This window comes from Antrostomus carolinensis, unplaced genomic scaffold (assembly GCF_000700745.2).
Source record: "Antrostomus carolinensis isolate BGI_N321 unplaced genomic scaffold, ASM70074v2 scaffold55611, whole genome shotgun sequence".
Lineage (NCBI taxonomy): Eukaryota > Metazoa > Chordata > Aves > Caprimulgiformes > Caprimulgidae > Antrostomus > Antrostomus carolinensis.
Window position 1 is genome coordinate 1 of NW_010296099.1, and position 12,302 is coordinate 12,302.

Below are 12,302 nucleotides of genomic sequence, written 5' to 3' on the forward strand. Positions count from 1 at the left end.
TTATCTAGATCTCTCTGCAGGGCCTCTCCGCTCTCAAGACTGTCCACAGCTCCTCCCAATTTGGTGTCATCACAAGAAGAAACCTTAGTGGAGTTGTCCAGTGGTAAGATGACCCTTCAGGCATCACTAGTGTATGATCAGGGAAAAAATTACCATTTTCACACTCACATTCCAGCTCCTTGGGCATCCTCTGAAGTACATCAGGTTACATCCACGGTAATCCAGGATTCATTTGACACTGGTGCTTTTATATTGAGTGGTTCTCCATTTCATGAACCATCTTGATGCAATTCTGTCTGAAATGACAGAAAATATACTACTGACATCCTGTGACTTCCAGTCATCTGTGATTTCTAGTGTTTTAAGGATTGCAAAGACAGTGGATTTCTGGAAGTGCTTATGCATGAGTAGAGTGTGTCACAGAATGTTTAAATGTTCTGTATTGAAGAATAATGTATATACAGCGTGTGGGGTTGTATATTGGAACCCTTCAACAGCAGTTCATGAGAGTCAAGAATTCTGCATGCTGCCTTTTTTTAAGACTGAATCATGCTCATTAAAGCATACAAACTTTTTTGAAAATTCTGCTCTTTGAGAAGTTTCAGCTCCAGATTTGCTTCTTATTAATCAGGATGACAAAGGTTAAGCTTAATGTATTTGTTTACATAATCCTTTTGTGGAACTTGAGGAGATGGTGTTTTCCTGCTCTGAGGAGGGCATAATGTTCTAGTGCTGGGATTGGGGAGAGTTTTACCAGGTCATGTGAGTGCTTTATATTGTAGCTGCTTTTTTTAATTCAGGCTAACTAAAAGAAGAGGTGAACAACCTTTTTTAATGATAATTGAAAGGGTGGGACACTGACTGTCCTCTAGATACTCTACCACAATACAGAACTCCATAATGCAAACACCAAGGAAGCAGGAGGTGAGGTGCCTACTCCTGAGGAAGGAGCGTGGGCAGATGGTTGGGGTGTTGAACAAGTCTTGATTGATTCCTTTTGTGGTCAGAGAAACAAGAGTTCATATACAATGATTCTTAATCAGTTGGCCTGCCTTCAAAAAATACTGATGCCATCACTCTCTTGTCCCAGCAGACAAAACTGTTGGACCCCACAGGATGCCTGTTTGGATTAGAGAGGTTAAGGTTACATTTTTTATTGGATCTCAGAAAAATCTCTGTTTTCTAGGTTGAGAGAGATAGAAGAGAGGTTACATGGGTTAAAGGCATCCACCATATCAAAACCACCTGTCTTAAAATTTAAGGTATGTACATTCAAGAGATTTTTACTGAATGTTCTACTTGCTGTAAAAATACATCTACAATATGAGTTGTTCTACTTATTTTTTTTTTCCATGTACCTAGCTCTAATGTTGGTAGAATAATTTTAATGTGTTGGTTGTAGTGTGTGTGCATGTGTGTAACCATGTTACCGTATTCATATATTACTATTTACCACAAATATATGTGTTTATATGTAAATATATAAACCTGTATATAGATTGTTAATATATTGCACACACACACATATAACTGTGTGGGAAGGTAAAAGCCGTTTGGCAAATTACATTTATCATGTATCTTAAACAATTTCACTTCTTTGTTGATTAATCCATTTTCCTTGGGGACTACTTCTGACATGTCACATCTCTGAGCACATCTGATTGAATTTCCTCCAGCAGTGGATTTTCCTTCCAAAGTACACTGGTTTGACAATTTAGCACAAGTTACTTTTAGTCTCATTAAATAGATAGCTTGCTAATCAGCTGGATAAATTGCTACGGTTTCATATCACTGGGAAAAGGCATTTTCTAGCTTCTTGATGGGATGTGCAACACTTTCTAGTTGCTTAGCTATATCCTGAAATATTAAATTGTAAAAATTTGGCATGATAGATGAGAAGAAAATAGATTATTGTTTCCTAACTTGCCATTTTTCTTTCCTTCTGAGTTCAGAAGGACTCCTAAAAACCAAGATCAATCTTTAAGCCATAAAAAAGAGGAAACTAATGGTAATTCAATTTGTCATAGCCTTCCCCTTTTCATCACTGCTTAAAAGCATGTACCATACTATTATCTCTACCATCAAGGAAGCTGGAGTCAGGCTGCTACTCCTCTGGCACTGTGAAGGGTTATTCTTCACTCAGTTGTGTTTAAACTGACGATTTTTTTGAACAGATGCTTTTTAGTGGGAGCAGGAAAGAGAGGAAAAGAAAGGGGGAAGAAAAGAAGACTGTGTCAATCCAAATTACTGCTAGGTAATTTTCCATTGCAGTCCAGCCTTTTTCTTACCTTTACTGAAAGGAAGATGTTTGTTTTTGTGAAGCTTTACACTAGTGACTCCCATTGCTTGAGTACCATGCCTGAGACAGAGCTCCAGGGGAAGAGAGAGGCTTTCCATGAACATGATGACAAAGTGCTTCTGCCAAGGGAGGATTTCAACAAGGTGGTTGAAAGATGATTGCTCATTAGCAAGCCAGTCCAGCTTACTGAGGGTAACTAGCTCGTTGAAAGATAAGTAACTGCTTTGTAGGTACCAGCTACCTCCACCTTGTCTCTTCATGGCAGACCAGAGCTCTGGTTTGATCATGAGTTGCTATTCACCATAAATGCTTGATCCACAAATTACTTTGGTCTGTGTGATGCAGGACACTGGAGTCTTTGGCCACTGGTTTCCTTGAGCTGTATTACACAATGAAATGGGCATGTGCAGCTGTAATGGAAAAGGCTGGCCACTGCTGATGTGTCATCTCTTTTATGGACTGAATTAAATTAAGCTTCCCAGGCTGGGAGAAAGTCACTGCTCCTACATTAAGCAGAGTTAACACTTGCTTGATGTTGGGCAAGCACAAAGGTAGCTCTTGACAAGACAAGAACAAATAAAGCAGCTGACTTGGCTGGTATTTAATATTAGAGGAAATGGTCTGTGTTTGACTGACCCTTAGGGGAGAGAAGAAAACCCTTGAAGATATGGAGTGTCTTGTACTCTAATAATGCATTGAACAAGCCATCAGAATAAGAACTTGAGGATGAGGTATCTTTATGGTGTACTCTCCTCTACTTCTTCTCAGTTGGCATAATTGAATAAACTGCTAAATCATTAGGACCTGTGTGGGTTAAAAGCAAAGCCAACGCCCTGTTGTAAATGTAAAGCTTAGAAGCACAGCCTTTTCCCCACCATCTGTGTTAGAGGAATCAAAGTGAAAGGCTAAAGGGGCTGAAGAACATGAAAGCGTGGGGTATGGTGTGACACCTACATCTTTATGACTCTGGTGCATGAAAATAACCGTGTTGTAGGATGATTTTCAGTCACAGTGGGGAAGGGGAGGGCAGGATGTACCGCAGTTGCTCCCTGGTACTGAAAAGAAAATTCATTTAAATCTGGACTTGACAGTGTGCTGGCCCAAAGTGCTTCAGGATTCCTTAGCACTTCTTATTCAGGGTTACAGGAACTCTGCTGGAAGAAGCTCTGGATTGTACTTGACCTTATGCTTTGCATGTAATATCTGACAGTGATGTCAATGTTGAGATAACAACTACCACAAATTATTTATAAGATACTAGTGATTTACCACATGTAGCAGAGCTGTGAGAGCTTAATGGGATGCTTATGCGCAGCCTTATCTGAGAGGAGGAAGCTTTTAAATTGCTTGCAGAAATGTGCCTAGGAGTTCAACACACAACCCAGTTAAATTCCCCGTGTAATACTGGTGTTAAGTCTCTGTTCCCTTTGTCTGCTAAGGCTGCAGAACATTCCTGGGTGCAGGAATGAGTAGAAGCTGCTGCAGAGGTCTATATTTTCTCACTCAGGGAGGATGTTTGGGATCCTCCAGGCTGAAAGGCAGCACAGAAAGATGAATTGTCATCACCTTCTGTGTCTTATGGTTTAACATCACCACTAAACACGTTCATTTGTTCCCCATGCTTCCCTATGCACAAAAGAGCAACACTCCCTCACTTCTGTTGGCTCATTCAGCTTTTTTTTTAATTCTGAAAATACTGCAGCCTTAAATTAAATGGATTACTATTTGGCTCAGCTTCTGCTTAAAATACAAATAAATTAAGTCTTCTGAGTATGAATCATAACCAGGAGAAAAGTGCTGTCTTGAAAGGTCATGTTCTTAAATATTTCTTCTCTGTTGTTAAACATTTATAGGAGTATATGTGAAGTGCTCCACTCCTGCTTCTAGGAGAAACATCAAAATTAATAAACTTCTTCTAGAAAGATTTTAGTCCTCTAGGTTCCCGGTAGGTTTCATGACATGGCAGTCTCCTCTTCAGCCACTTTGCAACAGTGCTGAGAGTCTAATGGCTGTAATTTAAAGGACTTTGTTTTTGGAAGCCTGACTTTTAGATTTTTAGCATTCAGTGCTTTGATATTGGTCTGGTGCCACCAGTTAAGGTACCCACCAGTTGGTACTTTGTCTCTGTAAGCATTTCCAGAGCTGGAAGACCATGTGTAAGAAAATATATAGCAAAGAAAAGTGCCCTCCAAGAAGAAAGTATCTCTCTGTGGACACTGTTAATCTTGTGTTCATCAGTAGAAATTATGGAACAAACACCATGCACCATGTAACCACTGAAACTATTTACTTTTTGAGATTCTTGCCTCATCTGTACTTGCCTAAGGTGAATTCATGAAGACATCTTCTAAGCATCTGCTAGCAAGTATGAGCTGGCAGTCATTTCTGATCTCTTCCTGAAGCAGAAGGACTGTAATCATGTACTCCAGGCGCTCGATACAGGAATATCAGGTGGACAGGGTTAAAGGGTGCTTACTCAGTTTAAAGGATTGCACTGTGAATATCTGTTTCTATTGTGTTTGAAGATGAGAAAGCTTTCTGTGCACACTGCAAAGATGTAAGGGTCTGTGTAAAGCTTGATGATAAGAAAGAAGAGCAGCTTTGCGCTAGACGAGAGGGACAATATATATGACAGAGCAGTGCTTTGCAGCGCATGACATTGAGTAGCTTTGCTGAAGACCTAGTTTTTTGGGTTTTGGGGGGTTTTTTTTACCAGCTGAACTGGAACTTGTGCATTCTTTTGAAAGGGAGAGGTGGGGTACCATGCCAAGTCAGAGGAGGAGGAATATTTTGTGCAGTGGTGGAATCTGATAGATCATAGAATCATAGAAGCATTAAGGTTGGAAAAGACCTCCAAGATGATCAAGTCCAACCGTCAACCCAACACCAACATGTCCACTAAACTATGTCCTGAAGTGCCATGTCTACATGTTTTTTTAACACCTTCAGGGTTGGTGACTCTACCACCTCCCTTGGGCAGCCTGTTCCAATGTCTGACCACTCTTTCAGTAAATAAATTTCATAGCATCATAGAATGGTTTGGGTTGGAAGGGACCATAAAGACCATCCAGTTCCAACCCCCCTGCCAGCAGCAGGGACACCTTCCACTAGAGCCTTCAACACTTCCAGGGAGGAGCAGCCACAGCTTCTCTGGGCAACCTGGGCATTTCTCCTAATATCCAATCTAAACGTCCCCTGGTGCAACTTGAAGCCATTTCCTCTTGTCCTATCACTAATTACTTGAGAGAAGAGACCAACATACACCTCACTACAACCTCCTTTCAGGTAATTGTAGAGAGCGAGAAGGTGTCCCCTCAGCCCCCTTTTCTTCAGACCTCCATCTCCTTCTTACAGTGAGAGCCCAAAAGTGGGCTGAGACATCCTTGGGTTCGAACCCCCATGCTCTGCAGGTTTCCTGAACCTGATCTCTTTCTCACGTCGGTGACACTTGGCTCACGTGGATGAAACAGACTATTATTTCTACAGCCTCGCTCCATGTACTGACATATATTGAAAGGCACATGGGAATCCAAGCATCCTCCTCGTGCACTTAGCAAGAAAGCAGCAATTTCTCTTGCTGGTTAAGTAGCAGTGTGCTAGGAGTTGCTTGGTTGTAGTGCTCTGCAAACTGGGCACTACTATTGGGAAAGTTGCAGTGAAGGTTTGATAATGGTAAAATTAATTTTTTATATAAAAGAAAATACTCTATAAAGGGTAGAAAGTAATTTTTGACTTAGGAAAATACTTTTGAGTACAGAGTGTTATATTTTATTTTTCTAGGAGATGATGTGTGAGGGTTGGTAATGGGATACGAAGCCATTCACCTCTAGGTCACTGTTGAATCCCAGCCCCAGGTTGGCAGTGACCAGAAGTCATTACCACTGATGCCTGTTCAGTGACCTTTGGCAGATGGGCAGTTGCAGTCCAGGTTTACTCTCAGTGTCAGAGACAATCCTTTTAGGGCAAAGTCATGGTAGCTTTGGACAGCCTGAGAAGAGCCTGCAGAGTCACTCAGTGTGCTCTACCTGTCCTGGGTAGTGGTTCCTAACATGTGACATGGTGGCACTTTGGACAAGCACCGTTCTATTGCCTTAACACTAGGTGTTTTTCAGAGGTTGTACATCACACCAGCCTGTATGTGTGTGTAAATACTGTAAGTATTCTCTAGGTTGTCTTTAATACTCAGTGTAGCTTGCATTTCTACTTCATCAATGGATGTATGTAGCAAACAAATCATGGAGTACTTGGTTAGGGTAAGATTAAGGAGCTGTGGTAAGTTTTGGGAAGTTTCATGAGAAATAAGACTTCAATCTTGTGAAACTCATAGCATTTTCTTCGTGTCTTCCAAATTCTTCTCATTCCAGCCTTTCCAGTGTCGGTAGACCTCTTTCAGTTCAAATATCTGACTTGTTTTTCAGTTTTCTAACTATGTGGCACTACAACATGTAACTCTTTTCTCACAGCAAAAGGAAATGGGAAACAACCTTCATGTTACAGTATGTATGTTAAAAGTGGTCTTTGCCATTTTAACTTACCTAATACTGTACAAGTCCTTCAGGTGAAACTGAGAATTCAATTGAAAGAGAGAAATCCAGCCATGTTAGAAAGCATTATTTCTATCCTTATTAACGTGGGTGAAATCTCTCCTTAGGTTGAGAATTTCTTCTGTATGGGATCTCCATTAGCAGTGTTTTTGGCGTTGCGTGGCATCCGTCCAGGAAACAGCGGTAGTCAAGATCATATTCTGCCCAGAACCATTTGTAACCGCTTACTAAATATTTTTCATCCATCAGATCCAGTGGTGAGTTTTCATTGCGGTTGCAAGCTTTTACCTTGACTATTTTTAAGGACCAGTTGTGTGATAATGTGTGATCTTCAAAGCGTGTGAATCAACGCTTCCAGCACAGGACTGTGTGTTAATAATTACTGTACAATGTCTTGGTTTTTGTGATTGTAGAATAACAGTTTTTATAAATAATTGTCTTAGATACAATATACTTTTCTTCTCTTTCCATATTACTAAGCAGAAGATTCAAGATTACTCTGGGTTTTGTGGGTTTTTTTTTTATTTGGTTGGGTTTCTTTTTACACAAAGATTTAAGAAATAGTCCCTCTTAGTCAAGTTCCAACTCGTGTTTAACTTACTGACATCCATTAAACATCATCTGTCCAAAGGTAATATTAAAAAAGGCTGCACAAGCAGTTCACAAGATACTGTAGAAATACAAAAACAATAGTTGTTTTGTTTTTCCTGAAAGGGTCCAGAGTAACAGATTGTTAGAGGGAGTGGGATAGTCCTTGGAAGGGGCAGTATCAGTGTAACTTCACCCTGTCCTTATATTCTTCCATAGGCAGCCAGTGCTCACTGTTATCAAAGGGCCTTTGATCTCTATCACCTTGGCAACTTCTTTGATGCAAGTCTGATTTGGGATTTCATGCTTACTCTAGAATAGTAATTTGGGAGTGCTTTTGTGTTTAAATTGTACCTGAAGATGAGTATCTTCAGACTTCAAACACGTTGGTTCTGCTCATCTCAAGATCTTGTTCAGCTCCAGCTACTCCAAAACCAGAATTTTCCTGAGGCATCTAAGAGGTCAGGCTGCAATCTGTGGTCCCACTGTGCAAATAGTGCCAGTGCAGAATGCTTTTCTACATCTAAGTAAACAAAGGAAAATAAATAAGTGATAGAAAATGATGGTTTTTAATGAACAAGCCAATTCATGGTTTGCACAGGGATCGATGAAGAGTCATCAAACAAAATGTTTACACAGCCAGTTCCTCCCTCTCTGTTGTGTTGTGCAGAATGAGTTTCACTGTGTATAAAGTTTGCTCTGTCAATAACAACAAACATCTGTCAGCAATAACTTGTGTGTGTATAACAACGCGTAGTAGAAGTGTTGTAGAGAAATGTGTAAATATGAGTGCACAAACAAATGGGCAGTTAATATATCTTCCAGGCTGTGAAAATAAAAGTGAACCAGAACCTAATGCCATTATTTTATCACTTTCTAGGCTTTGCTCGTTACAGCTATTTTGGATTTGAGGTTGGAGAGGACTCCATATGGGAAGGGAATGTGATTTTTTTTTTTTTCTTTCTTTCAGTCTTGACACTCAAGATTTTATTTTCTGAATGACTCTTTGCAGGCCTATAGATTAGAACCTTTAATTCTGAAACACTACAGCAACATTTCACCTGTCCAGATCCACTGGTACAACACTGCAAACCCTCTACCTTATGAACATATGAAGCCAAGTTTTCTCAACCCAACAAAAGAACCTACCTCAGTAACTGACAGCGAAAGTGTTTCAACTGTACCGAGCCCAACTACTTCACCAGTCATGGTTCGACGCCACTACGGGGAGTCTATAACCAACATAGGCAAAGCCAGTATATTGGGTAATTGTTCTTTATATCCTTTTTTTTCTTTTTAATCTTTTTATATAGGACCTTCCCATAGAGCTTTGCTGTTGGAGGTGCAACCATAAACAAGCTATTCCTGGTTGTTTCACTTTGTTCTGTAAAGGTGTATGGCTTGTTTTAATCCCAACTGACATTTACTTTGATGAAAAGACAGTTTGCATACACTGGAGTCAAGGTTTGCAGGGAGAGGATGTGGGTCAGGGAGTTTATGTTATTGCTGCCTTATTGAAGTAACATGATTTAATAGTTTCCACTCTACTTCATGTTAAAAAAAAAAAAAATAAGCTTGTTTTGTGATTATGTTTTCTGGTATTGGCAAAAAGGAGAAAAAACACACTATGTAAGCTGTCCCAGTTCCCTTAACTTAAGATTTTACAGTAGGAAATTCAGGCTGGTTTAGGTTGAAGTCTGTCCTCTCCTGGCTTTCTGATTCAAAATAAGCCCTGGTTTAACGGAGCTTAAATTCACTTCCACTGGAGCTTATATCTGAGCGTGCACTTGCAGTTTTTGTTGACTCAAGGCTTTTCTTGAGCTCCCTATGTAGGATTTGGAAGAAGACTAATGTGACCTAATGCCAGGAAATCTCAATCAAATAAGTAAAGTATATAAAAGCAGTTTAGTCCCTAAGTAGAAATAGGCAGTATTTCAAATCAGAGTCGCTTTTTGCTGTGTTACAATAGGAATTTTAATGTCATGTCCATAAGGTGGCAGCAAAGTCGGGAGAAAACATCACAGATCTGTTTTTAACTTTTACACCCCTCATCCTAAGCAACCAAAATAGTGCTTTTAAAGGATGATGGAGCATTTCTAAATATCTATAACCTACAGAAGGACCCTTAATAGGAGGAGTGTCTTAGTTGTCTTGATGCGATTCTTATGTGCAGAAGGTACTAACATTGTTACAAAGCATTTTTATCTTCATCTTAGACTTTTATAAAAAGAGGAATTACAACATATCCTTACAAGTACCAGATTTCTTGCTGCAGAAGCTTTCTCATGTATTTCTGTTCCCCTAACTACAGTTTCCAAATTATAGCCTTTGCTTGTACTCTAGATGAGTCTCACGATAAACAGTGTACACTTTAAGTCAGATAAGCTGTTCCCACCCTAGAAAAGCATGAATAGTGTTTTCCTTCGTCTGTCACTCAACTCTAATTGATGCGTGCTAAAGTGACTTTAATTTGTGGTTTGATTTAGCTGCCTTTGTGCTTTTTTTTCTTTCCCCCTCTGTGCTGAACTCACAGGAGCTGCGAGTATTGGGAAGGGCCTCGGCGGGATGCTTTTCTCAAGATTTGGTCGATCTAGTACAACCACCCCACAAACACTTGAGACAGGAAAAGATGGAGCTGAGGGTGACGACAAGAAAGCCACCACTGTTGGGACGCCGCCTTTGCCGCACAGCAGCTCGGGTTTTCTCGAACCTGTAGGTCAGTGATGAGTCCACCTTAAAAACCCCATGGAAACAAGATCTTTAGTGGGTGACATCTGGATGTTGTGGGAGGCTGGAAATGCCATAACATATGCCACTCTTGGATTTTGTTGGTCTGCTCTAATGCGATGAATACTAGAATCATAGACTGGTTTGGGTTGGAAGGGACCTTAAAGCTCATCCAGTTCCAACCCCCCTGCCAGCAGCAGGGACACCTTCCACTAGACCAGGTTGCTCAAAGCCTCATCCAACCTGGCCTTCAACACTTCCAGGGAGGGGGCATCCTCAACTTCCTTGGGCAACCTGTTCCAGTGTCTGACCACCCTCACAGTGAAGAACTTCTTCCTAATATCTCATCTAAACCTCCCCTCTTTCAGCTTAAACCCATTTCCCCTTGTTTTGTCATTAACTGCCCTTATGAAAAGTCCCTCCCCAGCTTTCTTGTAGCCCCTTCAGGTACTGTAGGCCCCCTTCAAGTACTGAATCCATTCCCCCTTCAGGTATTGAATCCATTCCTGTTTTTTTAATCTCTTAAGACTGCCCAAGGACTGACACTTTGTTCTCCCTTTTCTCCTTTTTTCTTTTAAAGGAGGTTTATCTGTACATGTATTTGTACATACATATACACCACTTACAGACATATATATATATATGCATGGATGAGTTTTGGCTAATGATATCTGTGTGTCATTAGTTCCTAGACTCCCACTAGGAAAAGCAATATAATTGCTGCAGAGAATCCCATAAACCATTTCTCTTAGAATGGATTTATTTAAATTCCCTCATACATTTGCAATTCTGAAGCAATTCTTCTGGATTTAAAGGCACGTATGGCTGGAAACAGCAGCTACCCTTGTCCTGATCTGAACTGCCCAGAACAGAAAGTACAATTTTAGCAGCTGGTTTTCTGGAAAAGTATAGGTACTTCCTTTACAGGAACTCATACTTGATTTTATTTCTAAACTTCTCATTGGCACTGTTACAAGGCGGGGATTTTTGCAATCTAAGGAGTCACAAGTACATTATATCTTGTGATAGCCTTCACATGATACATTGCTGTCCATTCATCACTGCTCATTTCAACAGATAACCTGTCTGAGTCACTATTTGAGGACAGAGACTTTGTTTTAAACTTGAGAAAAACAGAGTGGCACGACAGCGAATATTGTGGAGCTCCTGCTGAGGTCCTTTTGCAGGGGAGTTGGCACATCAAGGATGTTCTGCATGGTTCCTGCATCCCTCTGTGCTGAAAGCCCGTCCCTGCTCCATAGAAGGAGAACATGGAGCGGAGGCCAGCGAGGCTGAAAGCTGCATGATGCAATCCACCACCAAAGTATTTGCTTCTGAGAGGGCGGCCGCTCGGCTTGTGGTGGGGTTTGGCTGCCTCCCAAGCTCCTGTAACGGCCTCTCGTCGGAGGGAGACGGAGCCGGTCGGGGCGTCCTTCCTGCAGGACAGCTGTTTTTTTGAATATATGCATTTTTAGTGGAAATGACTGCAGTCATCTGCTGGTATTGGAAGGTTCTGACTCCCTCTCCACGCTGTGTTTGCAAAGCAGAGCAATGCTCCTGTGAAAAGACAAAGGCACATCCATCCCCAAGCGCTGCCGAGGCGATGCTCCCTTCATGCTCTCTTTGAGCCAAGAATGAAAATTCCTTGAAACTGGCTTTGATAAATGGCTGCATTTTTTACTCAATATGGGGTTTTGGCTTTTGTAGCTAAGCAGGCTTTTAGTTTTGTCCTTTTTATTCTATTGCTCCTTGTAGAGATGTTCTAACCGCTAAAGTGCCTTAACAATAGGTTAGCTGTTGGCCCAGTTAAACATGCAGTGAAAATTGATTTGAATGTGGTATTAATCAAACCCGCCATTGAAAGGAAAGGATGACTGCTGAAATATCTTTGGAATAATCTGGAAATGGAAAGGGCTAGTGCTGTGTAGGGACAGATGGTTTTCAGAAAGGGCTTGTAATATGGGGTGTAGTCTCCTTGTATAGCCACTAAAGATGCAAGAAGTCCCATTTATTTTGGAAAGTTTGGAGCATCCACCTTCTGAAAGTCAGTGTTTTCTCATGGAGCCTCAACATTTCACAGAATCACAGAATTGCCCAGATTGGAAAAGTGTCATAAGATCATCAAATCCAATCATTAACCTCAC

At 40.8% G+C, this 12,302-nt stretch overlaps 1 protein-coding gene across 1 annotated transcript; it reads left to right on the top strand.

The window, feature by feature from the left end:
- Positions 1-1,186: 1,186 nt before the first annotated feature.
- Positions 1,187-10,143, top strand: LOC104532835 (phospholipase DDHD1-like; the record flags this gene model as incomplete). Its single annotated transcript, XM_010178137.1, has 4 exons — positions 1,187-1,262; positions 6,951-7,100; positions 8,444-8,696; positions 9,965-10,143. Coding segments are annotated over 4 exons (658 nt in total), but the record flags the coding sequence as incomplete, so codon positions are not given.
- Positions 10,144-12,302: the final 2,159 nt, after the last annotated feature.